The following is a 26,891-nucleotide window of genomic DNA, read 5'->3' on the forward strand; positions in this document are numbered from 1 at the left end:
CACTACAAAGTGGATGAAGATACGCAGACAGTTTATACAAAGAGAAACAAATGCTCCAAATGCTCGGCTTTACTCAGCAGGAAAATTAGGTTTAATTTTACTCAGTGTTGGCACAGGAAAACAAACACATATTGTTGGCAAGAGTTTAAATTAGTGAGGTTTTTTTTGTTGTTGTTGGGAAGTTTCTCAATATCTATCAGAACAACAATAACAAAAAAATTGCACGTACTCTTTGACCATTATAATTCTTCTGCTAGAACTTCATCCAACAGATTCACTCTCAGAATTATGCAACAATGTCTGCATAATGATCACTGCAGAATTGTTTAGTAGAAAGAGGCGATAAACAATCTAAGTGTCCACAGAGGCTGGTTACATTAATTATTTAATAAGAATGAGGAGGAGCTGCATATGCTGGTGTAGAATGTTTCCAAAGTATGGAAATAAGTGAAAAAGCAGGCAAGGGTGGAGAGTGTGAGTTTCTATATTACATGTGAGTTTATAGAATACTCGTATGTGTGTTTTGCCTGTTTTGTTTTGTTTTTAACCCAGAGCCTTGAATAGTTTTATAATTGGAATATGCAAAAACATGAGCAATCTTTCTCCATAGGTGATGGAAATTTGGCTGATTTTTTTTTAAACACTATAATTTCTACTTTTCTGTATTCCCAGGTTTGTTAGTATGAGAGCATGTGTTCTATTCATATGATATAAAAATAATAAACTTATTTTTAGAAATTTTCTGCAGATGAGGAGGAAGGAATGCTATTTATTGACCAGGGAATTCATTTGGAGATCAGGGGAAATGTAAATCTGGGGACATTGGGTTCAAACATTGAGAATCTCCCATTAGGTATTACGGTCACATTTGCATTCCATTATAACAGACGTGGAGCAGCTGTCACATCTATTAGCACGTCCTTTATTCCAACAAATTCCTTCATTGTGTCAGCAAAATGTAAATGTATCATTCTTCTTGGGTAACTTCAGAAAACAATGAGTGCGTGATGATGATTTTTTTTTCCCCCTAAATATCTGGCACGGGAAGAACAAGTTGCATTTAAGATAACTGGCTGCATCCATTAGCACACAGTCAGGTCCTGCAGGATGCACACTCTACATTGTATCACACTCGGGTACAAAGTCAGGGTGCTGAGGGTCAGGGAGCGGGTGTGCAGGGCTTGTGGCGCCACCAGCGGTAGCCAGCTGTGCGCCTGTTGCCAGTGGGGCATGTTGCAGCAAAGATCGCTGGTCTTCGAGCTCCAAAGCACACAAGACTTCACTTTGGGAAACAAGATGACCAGCTCGCTTTATTCTCTTATCCTCTTCCTTTTCAGAAAGCTGCAGGAGACGCAGATGTCTACCACGTCAAAGCTAGAGGAAGCAGAACACAAAGTTCAAAGTCTGCAGACAGGTGTAGTATTCTTCATCCTATCATGAAGTCCATCCAGGGTGTACTCAAGTGGGGGGCTTTGCCCTGTCTCCTGGTCCCCCCAGGTCTTCCCTGGTACCGGTCACCCTGGAGGAGTAAAGGAGCCCACGCTCCTCAGAGCCCACAGCCTCCCCACCTTGACTTCATTAGTCACTCACGCTGAGTTGTTAGCGTGAAGGCGGGAGGATCTGCCTTCCATTTCCATCCCGTCCACAAGCCATCCTTTCTTTCTAGGCTTTTTTTCCAACAAACACATCTAAATCACCAAACTATCAAGGACTGACATTTCATTTGGAACAATAATAGGAAAAGGAAAAAAAAAAACAAAAAAAAACCCACAACACTTATTTCCACCCTAAGTGAAGTTAAGCACAGTAATAACAGACCTTTAAAATTTAAGACGCCAAAGAAGGTTGTACTAGTTTTTATCGTTTCTTTATGCTTTTTTCTTCTCCTTCTTTCTCTTTCTCTCTTTTTTTCCCTGAAAGGGAAACTGCATCATACATTTAATGTAAACGTGGAGGGAGAAACATCAGAAGACATCATAATCCAGGAGGCATAAGTGGCTCAGTTAAGCATCTGCCTTCAGCACAGCTCATGATCCTAGAGTCCCGAGATCAAGCCCCATGCTGAGCTCCCCTCTCTCTCTCAAGTAGATAAAATCTTTAAAATATAAGAAAAAGAAAAGAAGACATCATAATCCAAGTGAATACTAAATGACAGAGAATGATAACATAATCATAGCACATTTACAGATACATGAATAATACCCCCCAAATCTAGAGACCTCCTAAAAATCACTAAGAAATCAGTAAAAAGGGGTGCGTGTGTGGCTCAGTCTGTTAAGCATCTGCCTTAGGCTCAGGTCATGATCCCAGGGTCATGGGATCAAGCTCCATGTCAGGTTCCTTGCTCAGCTAGGAGTCTGCTTCTCCCTCCCTCTCTGCCATTCCCCCTGCTCGTGCTTTCCGGCTCTCTCGCTCTCTCTCTCTCTCTCCTTCCCCCTCCCTCTCCCTCTGTCCCTCTCCCCCTGTCAAATAAATAAATAAATAATCTTAAAAAAAAAAAAGAATTCAGTAAAAAGAGATAAACAGTCCAGTAGAACAAGGGGCTAAAGACGCAAACAGCCTGCAGAAGAGATGCACGTGGCCAATACACATATGAAAAAAACATTAACAATTCTTAACAGGTAGGAGGATGCTAATTAAATCAGGGAAAGATTGTTTTGCCTGTCAGACTGTCAAAAGAATTTTATTTAATTGATAATATCCAGTGTTGGTGAGAGTATAAGAAAATAGTCGCACTCATAATAGTATAGATGGGAATGTAAATTGCCTCTTGGGGGATCCAGCTAAGTCGGGTTTGTCTCCTTGGGGTGTGTAAACTCCTCACCCTAGTACCTTCACTTCTCTGGGTCCTCAGGTACACGGCATCTGGCAAACTTCTTACAAGAGCTAATTGTTACTGCCTGTGTCCTGACATGGAGAGCTTTCCATGCTGTTCTGCTTAAGGAAAAGAGCAAAGCTTAGAATATATTTGTGTCATCCTATCTGTGCAGAACTGGAGTGGGGAGTATATATATGTATATATATGTGTACACACACACACACACACATAGATGCAGGTGTATGTGGAAATATATTTTAAATAATAAAATGTATGTAAAGGCAGGGAATCCGTACACCAAACCAGTAATAGGAGTTATCTCCAAGGAGGTGTGTGGATAAGATGAGGTTAAAAGTGAAAGGGGATTCTGGGCCCCATTCTGTGTATTTTTGTAATTTTTGACTCTTTGTGAATTTATTGCTTGTGGAGTTTTTTTCTTTTTTTCCTTTTTTTTTTTTTTTTTGAGAGAGAGAGCAAGAGAGGAGAGGGGAGGGGCAAAGAGAGGGAGAGAATCTCCAACAGACTCCCTGGTCATTGCAGAGCCCAACATGGGGCTCAAACTCATGACCCTGAGATCATGACCTGAGTCAAAATCAAAAGTCAGACAATTAACCAACTGAGCACCCTCCCCACCCTGCCAGCGCCCCTACCTTTTCTTTTTAAATTTAATTTGGACAACTGCTGTCTTATAGTAAACTTTTCCGTCCTCTGCCTTTCAGCCCTGGAAAAAACTCGAACAGAATTATTTGACCTGAAAACCAAATACGATGAAGAAATTACTGCCAAGTAAGTCTCTGCCTGGCTTTCTCCATCTGTACCCTTTCGGTCAGGGATCCCCTGATTTTGCTAACCCATAGAAGCTTCCCCCTGCTTTGCCCTCCTGTCTGCTGGCTTTCACAAAGCGGTATGGGGTTCAGGAGGCGCTTGGCCCCAGAGCTACCATGAGGAATACAGTGTCCCCCCCGCCATGGGCTGCTTGTTTCAGTTCAATACCCAAGATGTAACAGTACTCTGGTGCTTCTAGAACCCTGGAACTTGCATCCTCAATTGTCATGAAGCCTCATCAACATGGGCCTTTTTCTAAGAAAGTTTGGGAAGGGGCATCTTACAGAAGATGTGATGCGTGAGCTGTTTCGTGGAGCTGGGTCTGTGCAAAGCACGTCACCTTTTCCTGTATCTGGGTCCTTGGCTCCCGCGCAGATGGATCTTTTCAAGTCCACTTGGAACACTAGGCGTCCCCGTGCAGACACGTACACATAGGGTGTGCCTGTGTTAGGGCCGGTATGTCACACAGGGCCGGTTGTCAGAAGGAAGTCAGTGATCTGTGGTAGCACAGGCACACTCATTGCAAGCCCACCCTCCAAGCACAACACCAGTAAAGAAAGAATGGCATTGATAGAATCAAGAGAGACAAAAAAGCAACAGAAATTGTCCTGAGCCAGGGTCTTCTCTGCTGAAGTCCAGACAGGCAGTACCAGGCAAGTGGCTGATCCACCTTCTGTCCTGGGAGGCTCTTCCCATCTCCTGCAGAAACCCATACTCCACACCACCCCCCCATCCCATCACCCCCCATCCCCCCACCCCCTGCTGCTCTGGCCAGTAAGAAAGGTCTCCTGCTGTGCTCCCACAGCACCTCAGGGGTCCTGGAGGGGACAGTGTGGGGGGGGGGGGGCTCTACACAGTTTATCCCTCTGGCCCATCCCCCTTGCCCTTGGCCTCTGAGGTTGCTACTGGGCCTGCTGCCCTCAGGACACATCTCGGTGGGCTCTTGATCTTTTCATTATTTGGTAGCTAGAGACTCTAAGAGCTACCCCAGGCCTTGTAGTCAGACCAGTTTTGATCATGAGCACAGTACTTCTGCACAGACTAAAATATCCTTCTCAGTCTTGGCAACTTGGGCTGGCTTGTTGGCATATCTAATCCTGGTGGAAGTTGCCAGGTCATTTTACCTTACTGTTTCAGCATGCTGATATATGAATTCAGGTGGGCTAGAATGAGCTGGCTGTAAGGTATCATAACTGTTAAGATTTCCCTGGGGGCTCCGGTATTAATTCCCCCAACTCCGGGCACCAGTGTCAATGGGATGGCAGACGTGGATCCCTGGCCCCCCCTTCACCCCCCAGATGGAAGCTTGGCAGGAACTATACCAACTGCTGTCATCCTAGTATTCCTTGGTGTCCGTGTCTCCCCTTTTCTGCCAATCCGCCATCTTTATTTTTCAATTATTTTTGCCTGGACTTTATTCTACTAAGAAGAGTAGTGGTTGGTCCATTTTTATTTTTATTTATTTTTATTTTTTTATTTTTTTAAAGATTTTATTTATTTATTCATGAGACAGAGGGAGGGAGAGAGGCAGAGACACAGGAGAGGGAGAAGCAGGCTCCATGCAGGGAGCCAGACATGGGACTAGATCCCTAGTGTCCAGGATCTGGCCCCAGGCTGAAGGCGGCACTAAACCGCTAAGCTACCGGGGCTGCCCATGGTCCATTTTTAAAAGTTATAACATTTTAATCTGACACAGAGTTCTACCTTCTACCCTCAGTTTATAGCATTTCCTTTCTAATAGTTTGATTTTAGAAAGGAAATGCCTCTCTGGGCATTGGCTACAACGTGCTAGTTCCCTGACCCATTCTATCTCACTAACATCTCATTCTAGAAAGAGGTGTGGTTTTAATAAAATAATGAACTATTTTTTAAAAAATACACCTCCTTCTGGAAGACATAGATACATCTTGTGTTTCTGTAATTAACCTAAGTTTGCTTTGTTATGCACTTCAGAAGTTGTGCAACCAGGCTATAAACCCCCGCTGAGCCAGTGTTTCTCAAACGGGGTATCACAGGGGCAAAATCAATTTAGTGAGTGGCGACCAGCCAAATGGACAATCAAATACAACATAAAATGAAATAGAGTAAAAAATATCATGGCTCGTGGCACATAGTAAAGTCAAGTATTGTTTTGTGGCCCTTTTGTGTTCGTTATGTGTATAAATCTAAGTGTGCAGTTATTGGGTCACAGTGTAAAATGTGGGTCTTCAGGTGGGTTTCAATCCACCGTTACTTTGAAAGCCACTGCCCTGAGAATGTTCTAAGAGGCTCAACTTCCAAAAGCCAATATCTCCCACTGTGTCCTGGGGCGACGCTGTTTGCCACAGATGGGCACCTCCTTGAGGAAAGAGCCTGAGGACATACATGTAGCACCTGTCGAAACTATTCAGAAATGACAGCAGATAATGCCACTCGTCACATGAGGGCTTAGTACTGGTCCCTGGTTTAGAATCATGATTTCATTATTTGGCTTCTAAAGAGCCACAAAGACAACCTGTGTCCATTTAATTGGTTTGTTTTGGGGGTTGAGGAAGCGATGCAGCAGGGGAGCTGTCAAGGAAGGGCTTACGTGCACTTACAGGTTTCCTGTCAGGTGGGGAATATGGCGGCCGGGAGCCACTGGGAGATGGCCCTGAGAGGCAGGGGCTCTGTCCCCACCCACTCTGACCTTGCCAGAAGCTAGGCTGACACTGGGGAATGGCTGGCTTCTCTCAACCTGAACCACCAATTAACTAAGGACAGCTCCATCACCTGTCAGGGCCCTGCTACCAGGTGATCCTGCTCCCTAGAGTGGGGTCAGGGGTTCTTCTAAAGATGACAGGGATGATTTTCAGTCTTAAGTATTTTTCTAGTTACTGTTTATAGACACGTTGACTCTTGGGCTGTTCCTAGGCAGCCAGCTCTGTCCTGTTACAGGTAAGTCTTAGGTCCCTGAACCAGTGAGGTCACCCAGTGGGGGGGCGGGGGGTGCATCAGAGGCCCTACACCTCTCCCGGACACTGATCCTACTGGCATCTGATGAGAAATGGCAGTTACTGGTGTGGGCTCAGTGAAAAATATTTCTAGACTATTTCTCATCAAATTGGTATGCCTTAAGGCCAAAGAGATTCCCCCTCCCCAAATCCAAATAAATGAAAATCCAAGCATTACTTGTTCATTTTCACTAAACTCCAGTAAGTGGAAAATAGAATCAAAAAGTAAGAGAGTTGTGTATTCTAGCATGTAAAAATGCTCTGCTTTGGGACAGTGGCTATTGTCACAGACTGCTCTTAGAGCCATGGGCACTCTTGGGGTGCGTCCCCTTCCAGGATTGCAGCAGGGAATTTCTTGCCTTCTCCTGTGAAGAACAGAGAGGCAGAGGGGTGGCATTTGTGTGCATACGTGGAGAGAACAAGCCTAACTTTCGTGAAGGACATGACTCAAATAAAACAGATCCACTCATCAGTGCAGCAGAAATTCCTAGGGGCCCCTTCTGAGCCTGGCCCTTTGCTGGGCTCTGGAAATCCTGAAGCTAAGGGAGAAAAGCCATTGGAATCCAGTGTGATCACTGCTATGATAGAGGGGACATTGGCCAGCATAGCCTCTGTGCTGTCAGGGTGTCCACAAGACAGATGGCACACTCCAGCTAGGGACTGGCAGGAGGGAAGCCACAGAAGGAATGTGGCAGTTTGAGCCAGCACTGGCCGGGCTGTACAACATCTAAGCTTGCAAGGACCTGTGGTCTTTGGGAGGTAGAGAAACCTCTGACTTCACCCCCCTCCTTCCCAGGCCAAACTCAGCAGTGGCCAGTGGGCAAGCTTACAGCGAAGGCACACCCAGCTGGAGCAAAAGCAAGGTAATCAGGGAAGCCTTCCTGAAGGGAGTGACATGTGGTTTGAGGTGGAAAGATGAGTTCGGGTGAGGTTCTGCTGGAGACAAAGGAGTGCAGGGTGTGAGAACACAGGGCGGCCAAGCTAACCCAAGGGGCCAGCCAGATGTGCCAAATGTGGGATGGGGCCAGGTGGGCACAGTGTATGTGAGGCTGGATTGGGGTGGGGTCGGCAGAGTCGAGCCCCCCACGGGGGTCGGGCATCTCCCAAGTCGGAAATGGACTGACTGCTAACAAAAGGCAGCCCAGGGCCAAACACTTACTGTACATGGTTCCCGGAGTAAGTAATCCACAAAAAATGTAGAGAATGGACTGAGTCAATAATCACTACTTTCTTGTAGCTTTGTGAGGAGTGCTTCAGGCTGGGAGATCGCATATGTCCAGAAGCTCCACACTGCCTCACATCCCTCTCCCCTTTTATGGGAAAGGTTTATCACTCTACTGTCTGCCTCAAGCCCCCACCCTACATGCATCTTACTAGACGAGACATCTTCTCATTAACATGTATGAATGTAAGCCCACCAGGGGCAGACCTTTTCACAAATGGTCTTAAAACATTTCTAAACAGTTTATTGTCTCTCTCTGGGAGAGTAGGGATTCTTAAATCCTTGTGGACAAAAAAAAAACACAGGAAGAGGATGGGGGTGGCACAGTCCAGCATGGGCTTTGGAGAAGGCTAACCCAGGAGTGGGTGGCAGGGTCCAAGACTCTTCCATGTGGCTGTGGGGGAGCTCATTGACCACCACTCCCACTGTCCTTACCCTACAACAGACGGGCACAGTGGTGGTCAAGACCCTAGCAGGTTGTGCAGAATAACAGGAAGGTATGTGGGCAGCCCCTAGTACAGTCACTGCAAGACATTCACTGTCTCATGTCACAGTCCCCTCCAGACGAGCTCATAGTACAGCTTGGTGTGCCTTTCTGAAATTAGTGGGCCCTGGGGAAATTGACATTAGTGGCATCATCTCCTGATGGGATTCGAAGAACACATGTTGCCTTTGCCTCTCTGTCACTGGGAGATGTCACCCCCATTTTGGAAAGAATCCTGCAGGTTGAAGGCACCAGGGCTGTTCCAAGAGCCCAGTTTATTGTGTGCAGTCACCACCCTGCGTCAGCTGGGACAGCGCAGGCTGACTTGTCGGGCCAGCAGCAGTAAAGTTTTCCATGTGTAGGCTTGAAGCAAAATGTAATTAGCCTTTATGTGCAGAACAAGGACCCATTGATGAATACAGCTGGTCTTTGTTTTGTCCCGTCATTGAGAGTGGGAGGTAAAAGTGTTCTTCTCATGTTTATTAATGCAAGATTCCTTAGACAAATGGCAAGCACAGTTTAATATTTGTTGGAACATAGGGGGGTTTGCCAAAACAGTTGTGTAAGAGGATTGCAGGGTTGCAGATTATAACTGTTTCTGGGTTAAATAAATGAATTATTTCTGTTTTTTTTTTTTTTTTAAGTTAAAAAGGTACCTCCTTTCTCAGAGGGTCACCCTAAGTACCGATCGTCCCATTTGTCTTAGCAAATGGAGATTTAGCACCCTGGTTGACTTTAACCTAGAAATTCTAGCCAAGCAGAGGGATGTGGATTTTAATATTTAAGCAGTCCCCAGGATGGCCGCGGAGGTGGACAGCATTCTTTCTTTTCGGCACGTGGCATCTGGCCCCAGGGAAAGGCCTGGCCAGCTTGCCGGGACCTCGCGTCCTGCAGCTGTTCGCCTGGGCTCGCTGCTAGGCCAGTACCACACACCCGGGAAGGGAGTGGTGCCCTTCCAGACTAACATCCTGCGCAAAAGTGCAGGAATTCCCATTTTTGTTCCCGTCCAGAGCCATCTCTTTGCTCTGTCCCCGGAATCCTGGTTGCAAAAAGAGCTTCAGTTGTAACACGTACAGTCTTCGCTTGTGGCCTGTGACTCTCAGCCTCCGATAAAAGAAAATACTGAATTGCACTGAAATGCCCTATTTTTTATAGCTAATGTTAGTCTTAGGAGAATTTGCACCTCCAAACCTTTCCTGCCAGAAAAATTCATATTTCTTAAGGTTGGTTACTGGTGTTATAGTCCTTTCCTATGTGCTTCTTAAAAAGAACTATATTGTATATACACTGACTTACCTAGTATATTACAAAAGAGACATTTATGAGGAACTTCACTTGGGTTAATTTTAGAGTATTTTCTTTAGAGCATATATGTAACCAGTGCCTTCTCACAAAAGGCAGTGTGCTCTGAGAGAGGAACCATTCCCAAGTGAGCATGGCTTAGCGCTTTGTGGAAATTGTTGAGGGCAGCCTGTACCCCGCATCGTGGAGGTCGGGAATGCCCAGTAGTGGAGCCCAGGGGCCCTGAAAGGCAATCTGACAAGGTTAGGAAACCAAAAGCTCAAGGCACAACGCCCAGGTGGGACGTGCAGCCCATATGCCAGTGAATGGCAGTGGGATGGGCACCTTCTGTGCACTCGGGTTGCTTGGACTATTTCACAGAGGTTTCTGGCATGGCCCCCAAATCCAGTGCTCTTCATACACTGCCATGGTGGACCAGAGTCCCATTCTGTGCTGCCTTCTTAAGAGAGCAGTGTGACCTGTGTGAGAGCCGACCAGGCAAAAGGTTTCCGTGAAGTTTCATGCTTTCCCTCTTCCTGCAAGCCCTATCCTGTTAGCCCTTGCAGACTCATTGCTCTTGTATTTATTTTTTTATACTTCCACGTGAAAGACTTAGGAAACTGGGCCCCAGTAGAGCCCAGGCGACAGAGCCTGAGAATCGCCTAACTATTCTGATCATTTTATTGGACAGATGTGCCTTCCCCGGTTGAACTTGAAAACACCCACTTTAGTCTGCTGAAATGGAGTATTTCACTGTACCTTTAAGAATGGAACATTTTCTATTTCCTGTCTTTTTGATGAGTCATCAATTTCCAGTACCAGTTGCTGTAATTATCCTGGTTAGATTAATTTCCCTAAAAATAGAGAGGCAGCCACTTTTATGGTTTCGAGGGGATGGGCTTAGATAAAGAACCTACTGTCCCTTCAGCCTTAGAGACAACCAGATCACACTTTCAGGGAACATCCAAGGATTTTTTTTTTTTTTTACCCCCTCTATAGCTTTATCTCCTGAATAGTATAACAGTGCATTTTATAGAATTCCTGGGATTTTCCATCCCTGTAGAAGTATTTAACTTCACACCTAAAATTCTATGCCTGGGTGAGCCCCACAGGGCTTTCCTTGGCTTGTGTAGCAACAGCAGCATCTCTAAGCAGCACAGCCCAGATGGAGACTTTTCCCAGCCCAGGGCGCTACGCAGGAAGAAGAGGGTGGCTTTGTATTTTCAAGTCCATGTAGAATTTCCTCTGAGTGCCAAGGATTCTTCACCTGTTTCTCGGACTCCAGAGGTATCTGGACATTACACAGCATCAATGAGAACTAGCAATCTCTACGCCTCCCACCTTCAGCTACACTTACTAAAGGCCTGTGTTAAAATGTCAGGCATTGTGTCAAGTGCTCGAACTGTGCAATGAAGGGGGTGGGGTGGTCCCAGATGCCATCCGCACACAGGCTCACATGCTCTGCTCTGTGCACTGAAACACATATGTATATGATACATATGGCAATCCTGGATGTGGTATGTGTACAAATATATTTATGGATAGAGTGATAGTACTATCATATTCATCCAGCATCCTTGGAGAAGGTATTGTGGAGAAAAGCGTTATTCTCTACTGTCACCAGGTTTGGCATGCTTTTATAAAAATTTTCTGTTTTTAGAGATCTTTGAAGTTTTCCTGGTTCGCTATAAAGGTAAAACATGGGGAGCTCACAGTTTGAAGCTCAAGGAAACAGGTAAGGGATCATTGGAGAAAACATGGATTTGTGACAAACATGGTACATCTAATGACCTGTAAGATGGGCATCATAATATGTGCCTTCCTACTTCCCAGACTGGGGATCAAGTGAGTAATGGAAGTGTTCCTGCAGCTTGCACAGTGCTGACAAACATCAACTGAACTACCTCCAAGGAGGGTCCTCATCCTATTTTCTGTATACTGTGTGCATGTCAGCACGGTCGTAGGTACAGTCGAGGGCGAGACTTTGGACGATCTAATAAATCAGCATGAGCCTTCCCCTCAACGACAGCAGCACATGGCCTGGATCCTGACCAATGACGTCATTTACTCTCTGAAAGGACAACCTAAGAAAGCTGATGGTTTCTAAAGAGAAAGCAAGAGCCATCTGAACCTTTGAAGTGCTTTAGGAAGGAAGACTTACCGGAGGCCCTGCCTGGAACATGTATACCACCTCCTGCCCCCAGTGAAATTCCTCTAAAAGCCATGCATTTCTTTCTTCTTCTTCTTCTTCTTCTTCTTTTTTTTTTTTTTTTTTTAAGATTTTATTTATTTATCTGACAGCACAAGCAGGGGAAGCAGCAGAGAGAGAGGAAGAAGCAGGCTCCCCACTGAGCAGGGAGCCTGATGTGCGGCCCAATCTCAAGATCCTGGGATCATGACCCAAGCCAAGGGCAGACACTTAGCTAACTGAGTCACTCAGGTGCCCCACGCCATGTGTTTCTGACTTGCCGTGGGAGTACCTGGCTATTGCTGAGGCCCGTGACCACACTGGTGACCATGATGCAGTATATCTTCTCCTGTGCTTCCCAGGTAGCAGAGGAAAATGTGATTGGATGCACACTGACAGGTCCAGGGCCCTTTGGAAGAGAAGCAGGAGGGCTGACAAAAGTGAGAGACTGTCCTTGCCGTTGGGACACCCCTACATCAATGAAGATCGGTTCTTTTTATATGACACATTGTTTTTAATTACAGAATTCTTCCATGTTAATTATACCATATTTAGAAAATTCTAAACAGTTTTAGAAAAGAGATCATCACTCGTTATTTCACGTCACAGAGATAACTTTCTGGCGTATTCCTTCCAGTCTTTTTTCTAGACAGTGCTTTATTTCTGTTGTCTTTTATGGATGGCATCAGATTGACATACTGCTTTCATTTCTCGGCTATTGGTTTATTTGTTTGTTCACTTGACATGTAAGTATTTGTTTCCTGTCATTAACTATCCTTCCAAAACTTAATGCGCGCTGCTCAGTATTCCATTGAATAGGTATACTGTGAGCTCATTACTCGTTAATTCCCCTGTTGTTTGGGAGCCTGACTCATTACCCTGCTGTCAGTGCCCTGCAGGTTAAAACTAGAATGCTTCATACTTGCTCTTTTTGTACCTCTCTTCTGCCAGTGGCTAGCGCATTTTTAGGTGACTTTCCTGTGTCATCATCAGACCAGGAGAGTCCGGACCCCCAGTATACTCCAAGGGCACCAACGGCACTAGCCTCACTACCAAACTACTATTTTGTGACAGTGATCGAGGTCATAGCCTCCTCTGGTCGGTGGATGGTAGAAGGTGCGAGGCCTAGATCAAGAGACCCTGGGTCCAGCCCCAGCTCTGTCACTGGTCAGGCCTCACAAAGTCCCCTTCCTACAGCAGTAGCTGTGTTCTTGTTAGTAAAACGATGAGATTATACTGGATGGCAATGGGCAGCATTGAAGAGCCTGCCTCCTTTTTGGCCTCTTAACTTTATCTACTTACTTCCCAGAAGCTGACTCTCCAATCCTGTCTGCCAGTGGGGCCTGCACACCCTGTTTGTGGAGGGGCCTCCGGGGAAGGCACTGATCCGAACCTGGGGGACAGTGTGAGCATCAGAGGGAGAGCCCTAGTCTCGGGGTCACTATGAAGCTTGATTCCTGACCCTGTGAGAGGAGTAACCTTGGAAAGGACACCCACTTTCTGTAACTCAGGCTTTGGTGTCTTAAAAAATGAAATGAAATAATGCCCTCATAAACTGCCTGGCGTAGCATCTTGCATGCAAACTTTCAGTCAACGGGGCCCTGGTCGCCACCTACCCTTTTGCATGTTGACTTTGTGAAGATTGGTACGTCTGTGCCACAGGTCCCCTCCTGACAGCACGCTGCAGCCATGAGAGTCCTCAGGGACACGGAATTAGAAATCATAACTAGTTACCCCCTGGGTGCTGCTAATGTGGGGAGCAGAAAGCTCCAAGTGCCTACCACTGCAGAGCTGTTAATGCCTTAACCTCTGGAGGTTCGTAACCACTGAGTAACTCTGCTGGAATCGGAATGCCACATGCGTGCAGGCCCATCGCCTGACACGAGAACTGGTCATTCCGCGTGTGGTCCCCTCTGGCCACATGTCCAGGAGACTCACACTCTGGGAGAGAACTCACCCCATGTGGCTTGGAGAATTTAGGGCTCCCTGGGCTGTTGTAAAACACATTAAGAGAGGTGCCAAACATCTGGGTACCAGTAAGGATGTCTAGGGCTCTTGTTCTGCGATATCATTTAGAAAAGGGGTTGGGGGGGGTTGGACTTTTTGGAACCAGCCTTAAGAATGAAAAGCTTCCTATAGGAAAGTGAGAGTGAGCTAGATAATTGAACTCATTGATTTCCTTCACGGCTTGTTTGGCCTTTCATTCCCTTCCCGAGGTGCTGTTTGTTGAGGAATGTCTCCAATTGCCAGAAAGACAGTGGGGTGTCTCATATTTCCCCGCCAGCTCTCCTTTCAGCCAGAGCCGAGTTCCGAGGCGAGCCTGCAATATGAATTTTTAATGCAGAACTTTATAGCTTCACTCTTGCAGCCCGGCTGCATTGCTCTCCTGAGCTTTCAGATTTAATGCCCTGATGAACAAGCAAAGACTCGGGGCATTCGGCATCAGTGAGAATTAACCCCCAGGTGACCGCACGTGCACCCTCTCATTTCCCTAAAGGTAAACCTAAAGCAGTCTGGAGGAAAAAAATTTTTAATCCTGTAGTGTTTGGAATGTTCTCAAAATAAATAGCCTGGAGCACAAAAACAGCATATTCTTGAAACTTTACTGGAGAGCAGACATTTATACCTTTTCATTTATCTTTTCAAAGTTTGTTCTCACTTTAACGTGCTTCCGTGCTTTTTTCTACCCATAAGACAGCTGTACACTTCTTAGGATATACCAAACACAAGGGTTGCTGGACACTCACATTTTTTCCATGGGAAGTCCAAGTGTAGGTAGAAGTCCAGAATTTGTCATCAATAATGGGAAAAAAAACACCACTTACATCCAGTGGTCGATTCTGTGTGTAGGCCTGTGGCTGATTGGGGTTTTTTTGTTTGTTTGTTTTTCCTGTTGGTAGCCCTGTATATTGGTGAAGGTTTTGAAATTAAAGGGAAAATATTTTAGAAAAGCTGCCCGTAAAAACTGTGTGAGTTTAAATAAGTTAGAAAAGGATGGAGTTTCCGATAAATGGTGCCAGAATAATTGGCTATGCAGAAGATAAGAGAGTCTGAGCTGATCCCCAGCAGAATCAAGTCTAGATGTTAAATCCTTAAGTGTAAAAAAACAAAACTGTAAAAACACTAGGAGAAATTTTAGATGGCTCCTCCTTTGATGTGGGGGTGGGGAAAATCTTTTGAAGCATGATGCCAAAGGTAGAAATCGGGGAAATTCACAGCTCCCTTTGAATGGAGTGATTGATAAACTGGCAAAAATGTTTGTATTGTATTGTATTGTATTGTATTGTCTTGTATACAATACAAATACATAAAGAGCCCTTACAAAGTAATAAAAAGTTTAATAGCCCAACAGAGAAAGCTCTCTGTTTTCAGTTCCATCTGCTTGCTAGGCTGTTCTGCCGTGGGCATCTCAAACTCAAGTGAGCTCACCATTCTCCGTGACCTCCGTCTTCCCTACAGATGGCTTCCCTTGTTTGTCTTCCCCACCTAAGGCAAACGTGGTCTGCCTTTTTTTTTTTTTTCTTTTTTTTTTTTTTAAGATTTTATTTATTCATGAGATACAGAGATAGGCAGAGGGAGAAGCAAGCTCCCTGTGGGGAGCCCAGTGGAGGACTCAATCCTAGGACCCCGGGATCATGACCTGAGCTAAGGGCAGACGCTCAACCACTGAGACACCCAGTCTGCCTTTAGTCCAGAAACAGAGGGTCCTGCCACTCTAATCCATGTTCATTCCACCTCCTTGAGACATTCCATATCCCTCATTTTTCACTATAATAATTTGGCTCTTTCATCTCTTGGCCCCACAACTTTGGTGTCTTCCCAGCAGATCTCCCTGCTGCCAATTTCTCCCTGGACTAATCCATCCTCTAAGTGTCTGCTAAAAGTATCTTTCTGAAATATAAATCTGATCCTGTTAAAATCTGCCTTCCTTCAAATCTTCCCTTGGCTCTTTGTTGCCTTCACTGAAAAATCATGACATAGTGCTTGAGACTCTTCGTGAGGCAGCCCCACCTTCACAGCCTCATTTCACACCAAACCTAACTCCCCTTCTCCCCTGGTAGAATTGCAGGCCCTTCTCAGGGCTCACCATGCTCTGACATCCCGGTTCAGAGTTACCAGCCTTTCTTCACAAGGAGAGGAGGCTCTGGTCTCTCTCATTCCATGGAGAGAATTCGGGGTGGGAAGCTATCAGGAATTTGGACCCAGAAAACGTACATCTTTACTTTTACTAACATCTGACTATGGTATAGCATTTCCTTTCCCTTGCAAATGAAATCACCAAACCAGAATAAGAATCTCTGACCTGGTTGCAAGTGGAAATTGTGGATATTTTCCCTCACATTAAAATTGTCGTGAATACCCCAGACAGTCTGTCTGTCCATAGTTCTTAAACCTACCACTAGGTTCATTATCCGTTCTTGCATGGATAAAGAAGAAAATGTATTACCACATTTTTAAGTATTATAATAATTTTTTTAAAGTATTATAATAACTGACCTTGAAAATAATTGTTATCCTTAACTAAACTTACATATTTAAAATATTTTTCTAGGAAGAGGTCCATACTCTTCCCGAGACTGTCAGCAGGCACCACTGCACTAGAGAGATTCAGCATCCATCTTAGACTGGCAGCATCTTGAAGGCCATGATTGGATCCTCCTAATTTTTTGCCCTAGGACTTTGCACAGTTCTTGCCACATTAGCTGGGCTTTTTTTTTTTTCTTTAAGATTTTATTTGTTTGTTTGTTTGTTTAACAGAGATAACAAGAAAGAGAGCACAAGCAGGGGGAAGAGGGAGAAGCAGACTCCCCACTGAGCAAGGAGCCTGACGTGGGGCTCAATCCCAGGATCCCGGGATCATGACCTGAGCTAAAGGCAGACACTTAGCTGTCTAAGCCACCCAGGTGCCCCTGTGGCGTTCATGAAACCCACCTCTTCCAGGCGTTAAACAGTTGGGACTGGGGCGGGGGCAAGTATTGTCTGAATCCATACAGAGAACAATGCCGATTATGTGGATGGACCCTTCCTCTAGGGATGGAGGATGCCTGCTTGCTGCTCTGAGTCTGCACCTCACATACCTAGAACCCTGTGTGAAGAAGCAGCTTGGGGATTTAAGTTGTAAGAGGGCAAAGCTTGTAAGGTTCTGCAGTGTATGCGGTTAGTGTAGCATGGGGCAGAAATCTCAGCCACAGTGGAAGAATCAGTATCAGATCTGTCGCTAATGTTCATAACGAGGGGAAGGTGTAAATGTATTTTCAGTCTAAGGAAAGGGACACCTTCATAAAAATGGAGGCAGTCCCGCTCCCCCCATGTCAGGGCTATTTTGAACATTCATCCATTCGGTAAGTGTCTACTGAGTGCCTCCTGTGAACTTGGCACTGATCCGGGCATGGGGAGCACCTCACCCTTGGGATTCAGTCTTTACACTTGTTCATTGTGTCTCCGAGAGGTTCACTGCAACCCCTCACCCCCCACCATAACTTTAAATCCCATCTGCAAGCTCCCATACTGGTGTTTCTGGCCCAGACCTCTCCACCCACCTCTGGGCTTGGCAGCCACCCCTAATAGATATCACAAGCATCATGCAGACAAAACCAAACTTCTGATTACCTCCATCAACCTGGCAAAACAGCCACTAAAGTGATCCTGTCACTTTGCAAGCTGGCCATGTCACTGCTCACAGAACCAGAAAGGGTTGCCTATTTCTCCAGGAATTTGGGGGGGGGGGGTTTCCTTACAACAGCCGTCTCCCCTCCTGGTGGATTCTGACCTCTCATCCCACTTTACTCTTCTCCTTCAGAGACTCCCTGTATTTCCCAACTTGCTGATCTCTCTCTACTCACTAGAATCCAGATTCCTCTGGCACTGTGTCCCCCGTGCCCAGAACAGGGCCTGCTGGGTACTCACAAATGTTCCTGAATGAATGAAAACAAAGTCCATGCTCTCCTAAAGGCCATCTCTGAACAAAAAGTAGATTGCCATCTAATGAAAGTTTAGGTGGTATCTAGTGTCAAGTACTGCCAAGAAAATTAAAGCAAGTTAAGGAGGGAGACAGCAGGGAGAGAGCCTTGCTGGCTTCCATGGATGGTCAGGGAAAGCCACTTGGTTCCAAATGAAATGTAAAAGGCTAGAGCAGAGGCTTGATTCTATATGTTGATTAAATCCAACCCATGCGTGCTTACCTTGCTATTTTAATGTGGACATTTCCTCAGAGATTACTTAAATGGAGGTCCTTGGACCTGGCCCCAATATGAGAAATCTTGTGCTGAAATATGGAACTCCCCTAATACGTTCAGACCAGGGAACCTGGGTGGCTCAGTGGTTGAACATCTGCCTTCGGCTCAGGTCATGATCCCAGGGTCCTGAGATCAAGTCCCATGTCAGGCTCCCCCACGCGCACAGTCTGCTTCTCCCCCTGCCTATGTCTCTGCCTCTCTGTGTGTGTCTTTCCTGAATGAATAGGTAAAATCTTAAAAAAAAAAAAAAAAAAAAAACTCGGAGCAGAAAATCTAGGGTAGCTCCAGGTATCTTCTAGAAGGGCAAGGATGTTTAGTACAAGGTAGGAGCAGAACACATCTGTGCCTTCTCACATCATGTAGAATAGTTGACCTATGGCTCTGTCCCAACTGCAGAAGCATGGGCATTCAGCACATTGGCCCTCATCATGCAGGTCAGTGACTCCTGACCTTGGCTAAGATTCCTTAGAGCCTTGGCTGAACATGCAGATCTTTGGGCCACATCCCATAGTGTCCAACACAGTGGGTCTGGGATGGGACCCACGGCTCTGCAGCCCTCCACACACACACACACGGTCTGGTGACTACTCTTTGAAAAACTGGTTTCATTGTTGATATTTGGTTTGAGAAAAAGAGTTGTCCAAATAAGGACAAGCGACAGCACTGTGATGGCCGCTCTGGAGCCCCTCATCTCTGTCCCAGTGCTTAAGCACAGCCTTCCATGGATTCACATTGTGTCAGACTTGGGTGTCTGATGATCCCATCTGTCATACCAGACCAGGAGCAACTCGAGGGCTTGTGTCTATGTTCTGAGGTTCTAGGACTATGCCTGGCATACAGCAAGATGCCCATCAGTATTTGGATAACCCATGAGCTAACACACCAGGGGGAGCAGACACCTCCCCACCTCATCTTGTGTCCTTGCCCTTAGGACTCTCACAGTCTTTGCATCTGCCCCTCACTGGAAGGTCTAAAGAAAAAGATCCCTGGAATATTAATGTATCTTGACAGCTAGGGCAGGGGAGGGTAGAGGTGGAAGGCACACGAGTAGATGATGGCTGTAGGTGGCACTGTCATGGGCAGTCAGCCCTGTGAGGCTCTGCTGTGCCTGGTCTTCTGGAATTCATGTGCACTCTGATCGCTAAGTGAGCCCTTTTCTGTCTTTAAAACAATGAACACAGAACCTCCTTATGTATTGCTATGTCCAACATATGTAATTAAGTGGAAACCACAAGGCTCAGAATTTCATGTGTATAATGTGCTCTGTGTGCAAACATGGGCTCTGGAAGGGGATCTGGGAGGAGGGAGACAAGCACGTCTTCGCTGCAACCCTCTTCTAAATTTTAAATCTCCAATTGAATGAGAATCTATTTAGTCTTCCAGCTTTCACATCAATGGATGGAAAGTGGCCTCATAGCCATCAGGGCCCACCCCTCTGCAGGCAGAGTCTGTGCTCAGCCACCTCTCTGTCCAGCTCAGAATCCATCACCAAGATAAACAAAAAAGCACTTTGGCACCATCTTTATGAATGTGTGTACCTTTAAAGCAATTCTTACTTTTCTACTAAAAGCTCAGTTAGATGGAGCCCGCAAACCCTAGAGAAAGGAGGCTGAGCGTGCACAGGCCAAATCTGGGGGCTCCCCCGGTTCTCTTTGCCAGTGAACAGGGGGCCCTCGGCAGAGTGCCGTTAGCCTTCCCTGGCCTGGGTTTCGTGTTCTGTGATTGTGTCTGCCTCCACGTGAGCTCCCAGGAGTTAATAGGCATAAAGTGTTCAGTGGTCCCTTTGCCAGGGTCCAGGCAACATTAGCTGTCGCCATCATGATGAACATGTCTGACACCCTCTGATCTGGCTCTTTTTGGAAAGCTAGCAGCTACTGAAAGTGCTAAGTGACCTTCCTCTGGGCCTGTCTCTGTTGTTCACGGTTAATTAGTCATCTTAATAGTAAAAAAAAAAAAAAAATAGGAGACGTGTTTTGTCTCTTCCTAACCAGTTCTCTTACCAAGAACAGACTCTTCTACACATTTCTGATGCCCATGGCAGTGCCTACACGTGGCACATAGCCACGCGCACATTGCTGGTATGAGTAGACGACCTCAGGACATTCTGCTTTGTGTACTGTCCTTTGTTCTTTGGGCCTGACATCACTTGTACAGTTTGTACAACCCATGCTCATCTGCTGATTTGTCATTTTGATGGCAAAGTTTTATTTTCTTCTCTCAATGAATTACAATTTACATAACCATTCTTGATTGGCAAGTGTCTTGGTTAATTGGATTTTTCATAATCTTTGTTCAGAAAAATAATTCCTTCAAATATTTTTTATAAAAAGAGATCACCAGGGCAAAAGAGATGCTGCTTTAAGGCTTCTTAGCTTTGCACCAGGGTGGACCACTTACAAGAGCAGCTGAGGTTTCTTCTCTCTCTCCCCCTGGCCCACATTTCAGAGGTGTAAGCCCAGAGCTCCAGTCTGGCCTGTTGAATGAACACTACTTGTCTCAGACCTGTGCCAGATCCAGAGGATAAGGGGCAGGCTGCAGTGATTTCCACCATCTCTGCCACGCTGGGTGGGACCTCATAGATGTTTAGCTTTATATTTGTTACCACAAAACTCAGCATTTTCCCATCTTCTCATTCACTGTATGTTTCCTTATATCCCAAGAATGTGGCTACAGTGGAAACGAGGTAATAATTCTACATGTATTCTAGATTTTAATTACTCACATTTATCAGGACTTTTACTTATTAACTGATTTTCTTTTCATTTGAGTTTTAGTGATTTCATTGTCCAGAGGTATTATATCTAGTTTATAGCAGACAGCTCATCAAACTTATCAGTAATCATTTTCAATATGGTTTCAACAATAGAAAGTGGCCTTTCCTTCCCAATCCATTGTTTTGTGATTTATCTTATCTTTAACCTGCTTGGAATTCATTCTAGCATGAATAAGTAAGACATAGTAAGATATGTGTCTGTTTATTATTCTTCATATGAATATCCAGTTTGTCCATTAGTGCTGACGATCCCTTCACTTGGTATTTAACATTAGAGAAATGAGGTGTAAATACCACATGTATACCACATGTATACCTGGTTTACTGTCTGGAATGCGATTCTACTGATAGAACTTTTCATTCTAATAGGCACCACACTGTTTTGCTACTGTCTCTGTTTTCTGTTTGGATATTTTGACCATATAGTTTGCTGTTGTTGGGTTTTTTGGTTTAAAAAACCCTCAGTGTTTTGATCACCTAATTTTTCTGTATGCATCTTGTCATTTCACCAAGTTTTATAAATCAGCTTGGGAGATGAATTTTTTTTTTAAAAGATTTATTTATTTATTCATTCAGAGAGAGCGAAGAGAGAGGCAGAGGGAGAAGCAGGCTCCCTGCAGGAAGCCTGATATGGGACTCGATCCTGGGTCTCCAGGATCACACCCCAGGCTGCAGGCGGCGGTAAACCACTGCGCCACCGGGGCTGCCCGGGAGATGAATTTATATTTATTTATCTTGAATGCAACTGCACATAAGAAGTATCATTAACTTTCTTTGCCCACTAGCATTTTGTAATTCGATTCTCTATAAAAGGAATTTATATCACGTTATTTTAATTCCCATGTGTTTAATATTTATATCCTTGTTGTGGATAAGACAGATCTTTCATTTTCTGGATATTTATTACTGGTACTTGGGAGTTTTATCTTTTTTTATCTTTACCAAAAAAACATGGGGCTTTGCTGAATTCACAGGTTATCTCTGCTCATTTACTCCTGCAGATCCCTTAGATTTGGTGAGCATGTGACTATATTACCCACAAACTGAATTTGCACCCTTTTGTGACAACCAGGACATCTGATCCTCTTCTTTCATTCCTATTCTTAAAAGGAGCATCTCTCTTATTTCTCTGTGGAGAATAATGGAGCCTCTTGGTTCTGAGTATCTGCCCTGTTCAATCTAGTGATTTCCCCCATTTAAATTCCAACTGTGACCTGGTTTTCAGATTCCATGTGATAGGAACCCTTTAACTGTGTTATGCTCTCCGAGCGGCGTAGTAGATTTTCTGGTAGGATTATATTCTATACGTTGCATCTCTTTACATTTTTATGTTACCTATTTTATAGATTTTCTTGCCTCCAAATTTAAGACAAGCTCAAACTTGTGTTTTATTACTTTGCCATTTAGTGTGACTTACTTCTCTGGAAAGTTATATTCTACATAAGATATTGACTACAGTGTTTTAAAACCTTGCCTCAGCCTTTTAAAAACACTGAGTTGGTCTTCACCTTTTTAGTCAAAATGTGTTTCTACTCCATTTTGTTAGATTTGGGGTTTTCTTCAAGTATGTACTATTATTTTTATAGGTGAATTAGGCTGGTTACATTTACTGATATAATCCTTCTCTTAACATTTGTCTTTATTGTTGCTAACTTTACCTTTCTCTGATTCATAGTATCTCTGCCAGATACTCTCTGATCTATTTAAGGAAGATGAGCCAAAAAGCTTCACTGACTCTAAGAGTGTCCTGAACCCTCCAGCCCTGTCCTGTGTCTGTCTCCTCTTACTACTGGAATTCACCACCAGATACAGAACCATGGAGGCCCTCTAAAGCCTTTAAAAAAAAAAAAAAAAACCCACCCATTTATTTTTGATTCTCTTACCGTCCTGCATGTTATTACATTATATGTCACGCACGGCGGCAAGTTATACTTTACTGCATTAACCCTGCCACTGCCTCTGCAGTGAGGCCCAATCTTTTATGTGATACTCTGAACCCACAGATACTCTGGATGGTGAATTCTTCAAAGATATTTGCATTTTCCAAAGAGTATCTGCTACCTTCACAAAACTGCTGTTTAGCAAGATTATCAACTAGTGATAAGAATCTTTTTTTTTAAGTCTTTATCTACTTAAGTGATCTCTACACCCAGCACAGGGTTCAAACTCAGGACCCTGAGATCAAGAATCCCATGCTCCTCCAACTGAGCCAGCCAGATGCCCCAGTAAGAATCCTTGATTCTACAGCATGTGGTAAATATTTTTCACAGACTGAGGTGTGCCAGGTGTCATCCGACACAGACGAATACATTCTTACCATTCACATTGTTTAACTTTTACTAAACTCAGAAATGATCACCTGGGTATTTGGGAGTCTTTCTCCTAAGGGTTAATTAAATTGGGGAGCCCCCACCCTATCATTGGAAAAGCAACTGAATCCAATTTCCTGTCCGGAATTACCACGGCACCGCACCTTACATCAGTGATCACAGGCACGGCTGAGCTGTCAGGCAACTGTTGGCTCTACGTGATCTCCCGATGGCCAGACCTTGAGATGTTATCAGCTGAGGCTCTCCAGCCACAAGCATGTGAAAGAGGATTTGGCTTGTCCACTGTGAATCCCTTACAAAATTAATTTTGCAATAAAACCAGGAAAGTTGTTTGCTTAACTTCTAAAATTGTCATCACACCTGCCTCTAAAATAGTATTTGAAAGTGGCCTTAACACAAAACACAGAATCACTGAGGGTCTTAGGGTGGACCAGGGCAGTTCAAGGGCAAAGCTCTGTAGGGAAGATATTTTTAAGGCTTGGATTTGAATATAAAAGCTCAACTATAGGGGGCGCTTGGGTGGCTGGGTGGGTTAAGTAGAGGACTCTCGGTTTCTGCTTAGGTCATGATCTCAGGGTCCTAAGATCCAGCCCCATGGGCTCAGTGCCGAGTCTGCTTGAGCCTCCCTCCCTCTGCCCCTACCCCTGTCTCTAAAATACAGAAATAAATCTTAAAAAAATTTTTTTTCAACTGTTCAGTAAGCTGATATGACTAAGACATTCCATACATAGGCTTTTAAAGAGTTCCGTATCACTGTGACTGATGTACTGTTTGCTTGGCTACGAAGGAAAACTTTAGGTTGCAATTAACCTTTCTATTTTTTTCCCCCTGCGTCTAAGTATTGTGAGCTTCCTTTGTGGTATTTTAGTGATTAGACAGGATGGAGGGTGTTCTTAAAGATTCATGGCCAAATCCGATGATGTCAGAATGAAGGGAAGGGACGGTCTTCGTGGGGCCAGCAAGTCTGGCCCCGTCTGAATTGTTTGTCTAACACTTCACAAGTAGAATAGGAACCGCTGAATTATTCATTTTCAAGTTGCCCTAAAAAAGGCACTTATGCTGCCGAAATGCAGACTTTTGGTGCCAGTGAGAGGAAGAGGAAGGATGCTGGCTTTCCTGAGTGTGCTGGGCTCCTCTGCCTTGGTCTCCAGTTTCACTTCCCAGCCCTGCGGGTCATAGTGAGGAGGGGGTGGGTCTGGGGGGAGAGGAGGGTTGAGAACAAATTCTTTGAGGGCCTCTGAAGCCACCCATGGAGCTGGGGCATGAACTTGGTGGAGAAAGACCAAAAGAGGAAGGTTTGGAAGGAGCTTTAGGTCGGGGAGGAGCTCTGTAGTCAGCAGTCCCAGGGCATGGGTGTGGTAGGAAGAGCCCACCCCAGGGCCTGAGATGGGCCGGGGAGGTCACCTTGGCCTTCGGCTTGGAGGTGTGGTGGGGGAGGGAGCCGAGAGTAATAACTAGGATGCAACAGCTGGAGATCTGTCTTTATTCTTAAGTTTTAGCTTCTCTGCCACTAAGCCTTCTCTTAACATTTCCTACCAAATAGCACTTAGGGGAGAAAGGGGGTAATTAGGAATTCCTTACACTGGGGAATAAAAGCAGGGCTCTCGCCCTCCCTTGGCCGAATCAGGTTCTTTCCTGGGGCCTCAACTGTAACTGTGAGCCCCTTTATCACGACTCTGCCCTGGGCCTCAGTTTCCTCACCTGTGGAGTCTGAGTGGTTTTCTCCTGGTAGACCCTGCACTCTGCTTGCAGGGGCGGTGCCGGGAATCAGACACGTTCTCTGGCAGTCGGTAGGTTGGCCAGCACCTGTCAGTTGTAGGCAGGGCATCTACAGGTTAAGCAAACAGAGAATGAGAAACAGAATCTGAAAGGCAGTTCTGGAAGAGCCGGGGCTCAAGTGGGGGAAGCAGCACTCCAGCCGCGCAAAATATGTGCTGATAGATTCTACACTAAATACGTGAAGGAGACATTTAAAATCCGTGTGTTACAAACAGCATTAGCAGCCCTTCCCAAGCATTTTTCAAAAGTCTGAAAGTAAGCAGGCTGCAATCTGGGTCCAGAGCCCTGCTGTGGTGGCCTCTGCCAATGGGCCCTCACGTGGGTCTTGCAGCTCCTGGGGTTGGGGGCACGGGCTCTTGGTGAGTAGTGAGGGGGTGTGTGGGACCTGGGTGTCCCATCCAGAATTCATTTTCCTCTCGTTCTCTGTTCTCAGCAGTCTTTCTCTGGATCAAAGGAAAATATTCATATATGACTTTCCAATCATGTTTTTCTTACAGAGATGAGCTCTTCTTGTGCATTTTTTTCTTCCTCTTTGCTGAGCAAGTAAATTGAGATTTGGGGGAATTAACCCTTTTCACACAAGTCTGCAAAGTGTAGTCTGGGCAGAGCTGGACTTCTGGCATAGAGGCCCCCTCTGATGTGGGTTCTTTCCTGGGGCCTCAACTGCAGCCCCCACCCCCACCCCCCACTGCTCTTCACCTCATTCTTGTACAAATGGAGTGGCACGGTCAACATCCTACAGGCTTCATTAGTAGACGCCTAGTGTTGGAGGGATACAAAACTACTGTGAGGGTCATTGCTCTTTTTATTACTTTATACTTTTTCTGGTTTTCTTTGTGTGCTAAATTTCCAACACACAGTAGAGGATAGGAACTGCCTGTGTGCAGTTCCAGCCACCCTGTTAATTCGTGGCCACCTGTCTTGCCCGTCCTCACCCCTACCCTGTTTTATCATGAGGCTCTTCCAGAATCCTTTCCCTTCCCTTCTAAATGTTTTAGCATGTCAACTTCATGTAAAGACTCTTCTTCTATAACATAACCACAATATTATCATCAGATCAAAAATTAATTTAGTAAAATCATTAGTTCCTATATTTCTCGTTACCCCCAGTCATAGATGGTTTAATTTTTTAATTCATTTGGCTCAGGATTCAATAAAATCCGGATCTTGGGATTGGTTGGTATGCCTCATTCACTTTCTGGATCCCCCTTCTCTCTTTTTCTTTTCCTTGCAATTTATTTGCATAAGGAACTGGCTCTGGCTCATATGTCCTGAAAAGTTTCCCAAGTCTTTCCAATTTTGCCAATAACATCCCGGAATGTAGTTGAGCGTGTTCTCTTGTCCTCTGTAATTCCTCTAAGTTTGTAGTTGAACCCAGAGGTTTCATCAGATTCAGACTAGAAATTTGGAGCAAAAGCCACTTCATAGGTGGTGTTGAGTGTCTTGTAATGTTGTCAGGCATTGAAAATCAGCTCTGACCAGAAGAGGAAGATCCTGATTTTCATGTGCAACAATAAGAATGGTTATGTTATGTGCGTGGGTCTTGGTTTGCAAGCCCTTTCCACTTCGGCACTGCTCTTATTTAATCCTTGTGCCAGTTTCTTTAAGAAAGGCTGCATTATTCCTGCTGTGCAGATGGCTATCAAGCTTAAAAGTCTGCCCAAGGTCAAACAACTAAAAGGCAGTAGGGAAGAATTTGAGCCTGTTTGCTCTGCTGGCCACGTTCTTTTGCTTCTCCAGACCACAGTTTCTCTAATTTCACCTCCGGTAACCTCCCATCCTACCCGTGACCTGCTGGCATTTGATTTAAGGAAAGAAAAGGATATTCCCATCCAACCTGCTCCCCATTGCTTTGAGAGCAACAGCATTAGAACGCTACAGAAATGGCAAGAAGCACCTGAAGTTTAATCCAGACACTGATCCCAGGAGGCTTTGGTTGGTCTCAGTAGCAAAAGCAGAATGAAGTTGGCAGTCTCATAACCT

The 26,891-nt window shown here is 45.1% G+C and overlaps 1 protein-coding gene across 13 annotated transcripts in view; it reads left to right on the plus strand.

The window, feature by feature from the left end:
• CUX1 (cut like homeobox 1) overlaps positions 1-26,891 on the plus strand; it is a 364,330-nt gene that overhangs the window by 219,764 nt on the left and 117,675 nt on the right. For all 13 annotated transcript variants that reach the window (XM_077908111.1, XM_077908104.1, XM_077908115.1 and 10 more), the window contains 2 exons: positions 1,338-1,414; positions 3,538-3,604. In XM_077908111.1, the coding sequence (XP_077764237.1) occupies positions 1,338-1,414; positions 3,538-3,604 (144 nt within the window). The remainder of the gene's footprint in view (positions 1-1,337; positions 1,415-3,537; positions 3,605-26,891) is intronic.

This window comes from Canis aureus, chromosome 8 (assembly GCF_053574225.1).
Source record: "Canis aureus isolate CA01 chromosome 8, VMU_Caureus_v.1.0, whole genome shotgun sequence".
Lineage (NCBI taxonomy): Eukaryota > Metazoa > Chordata > Mammalia > Carnivora > Canidae > Canis > Canis aureus.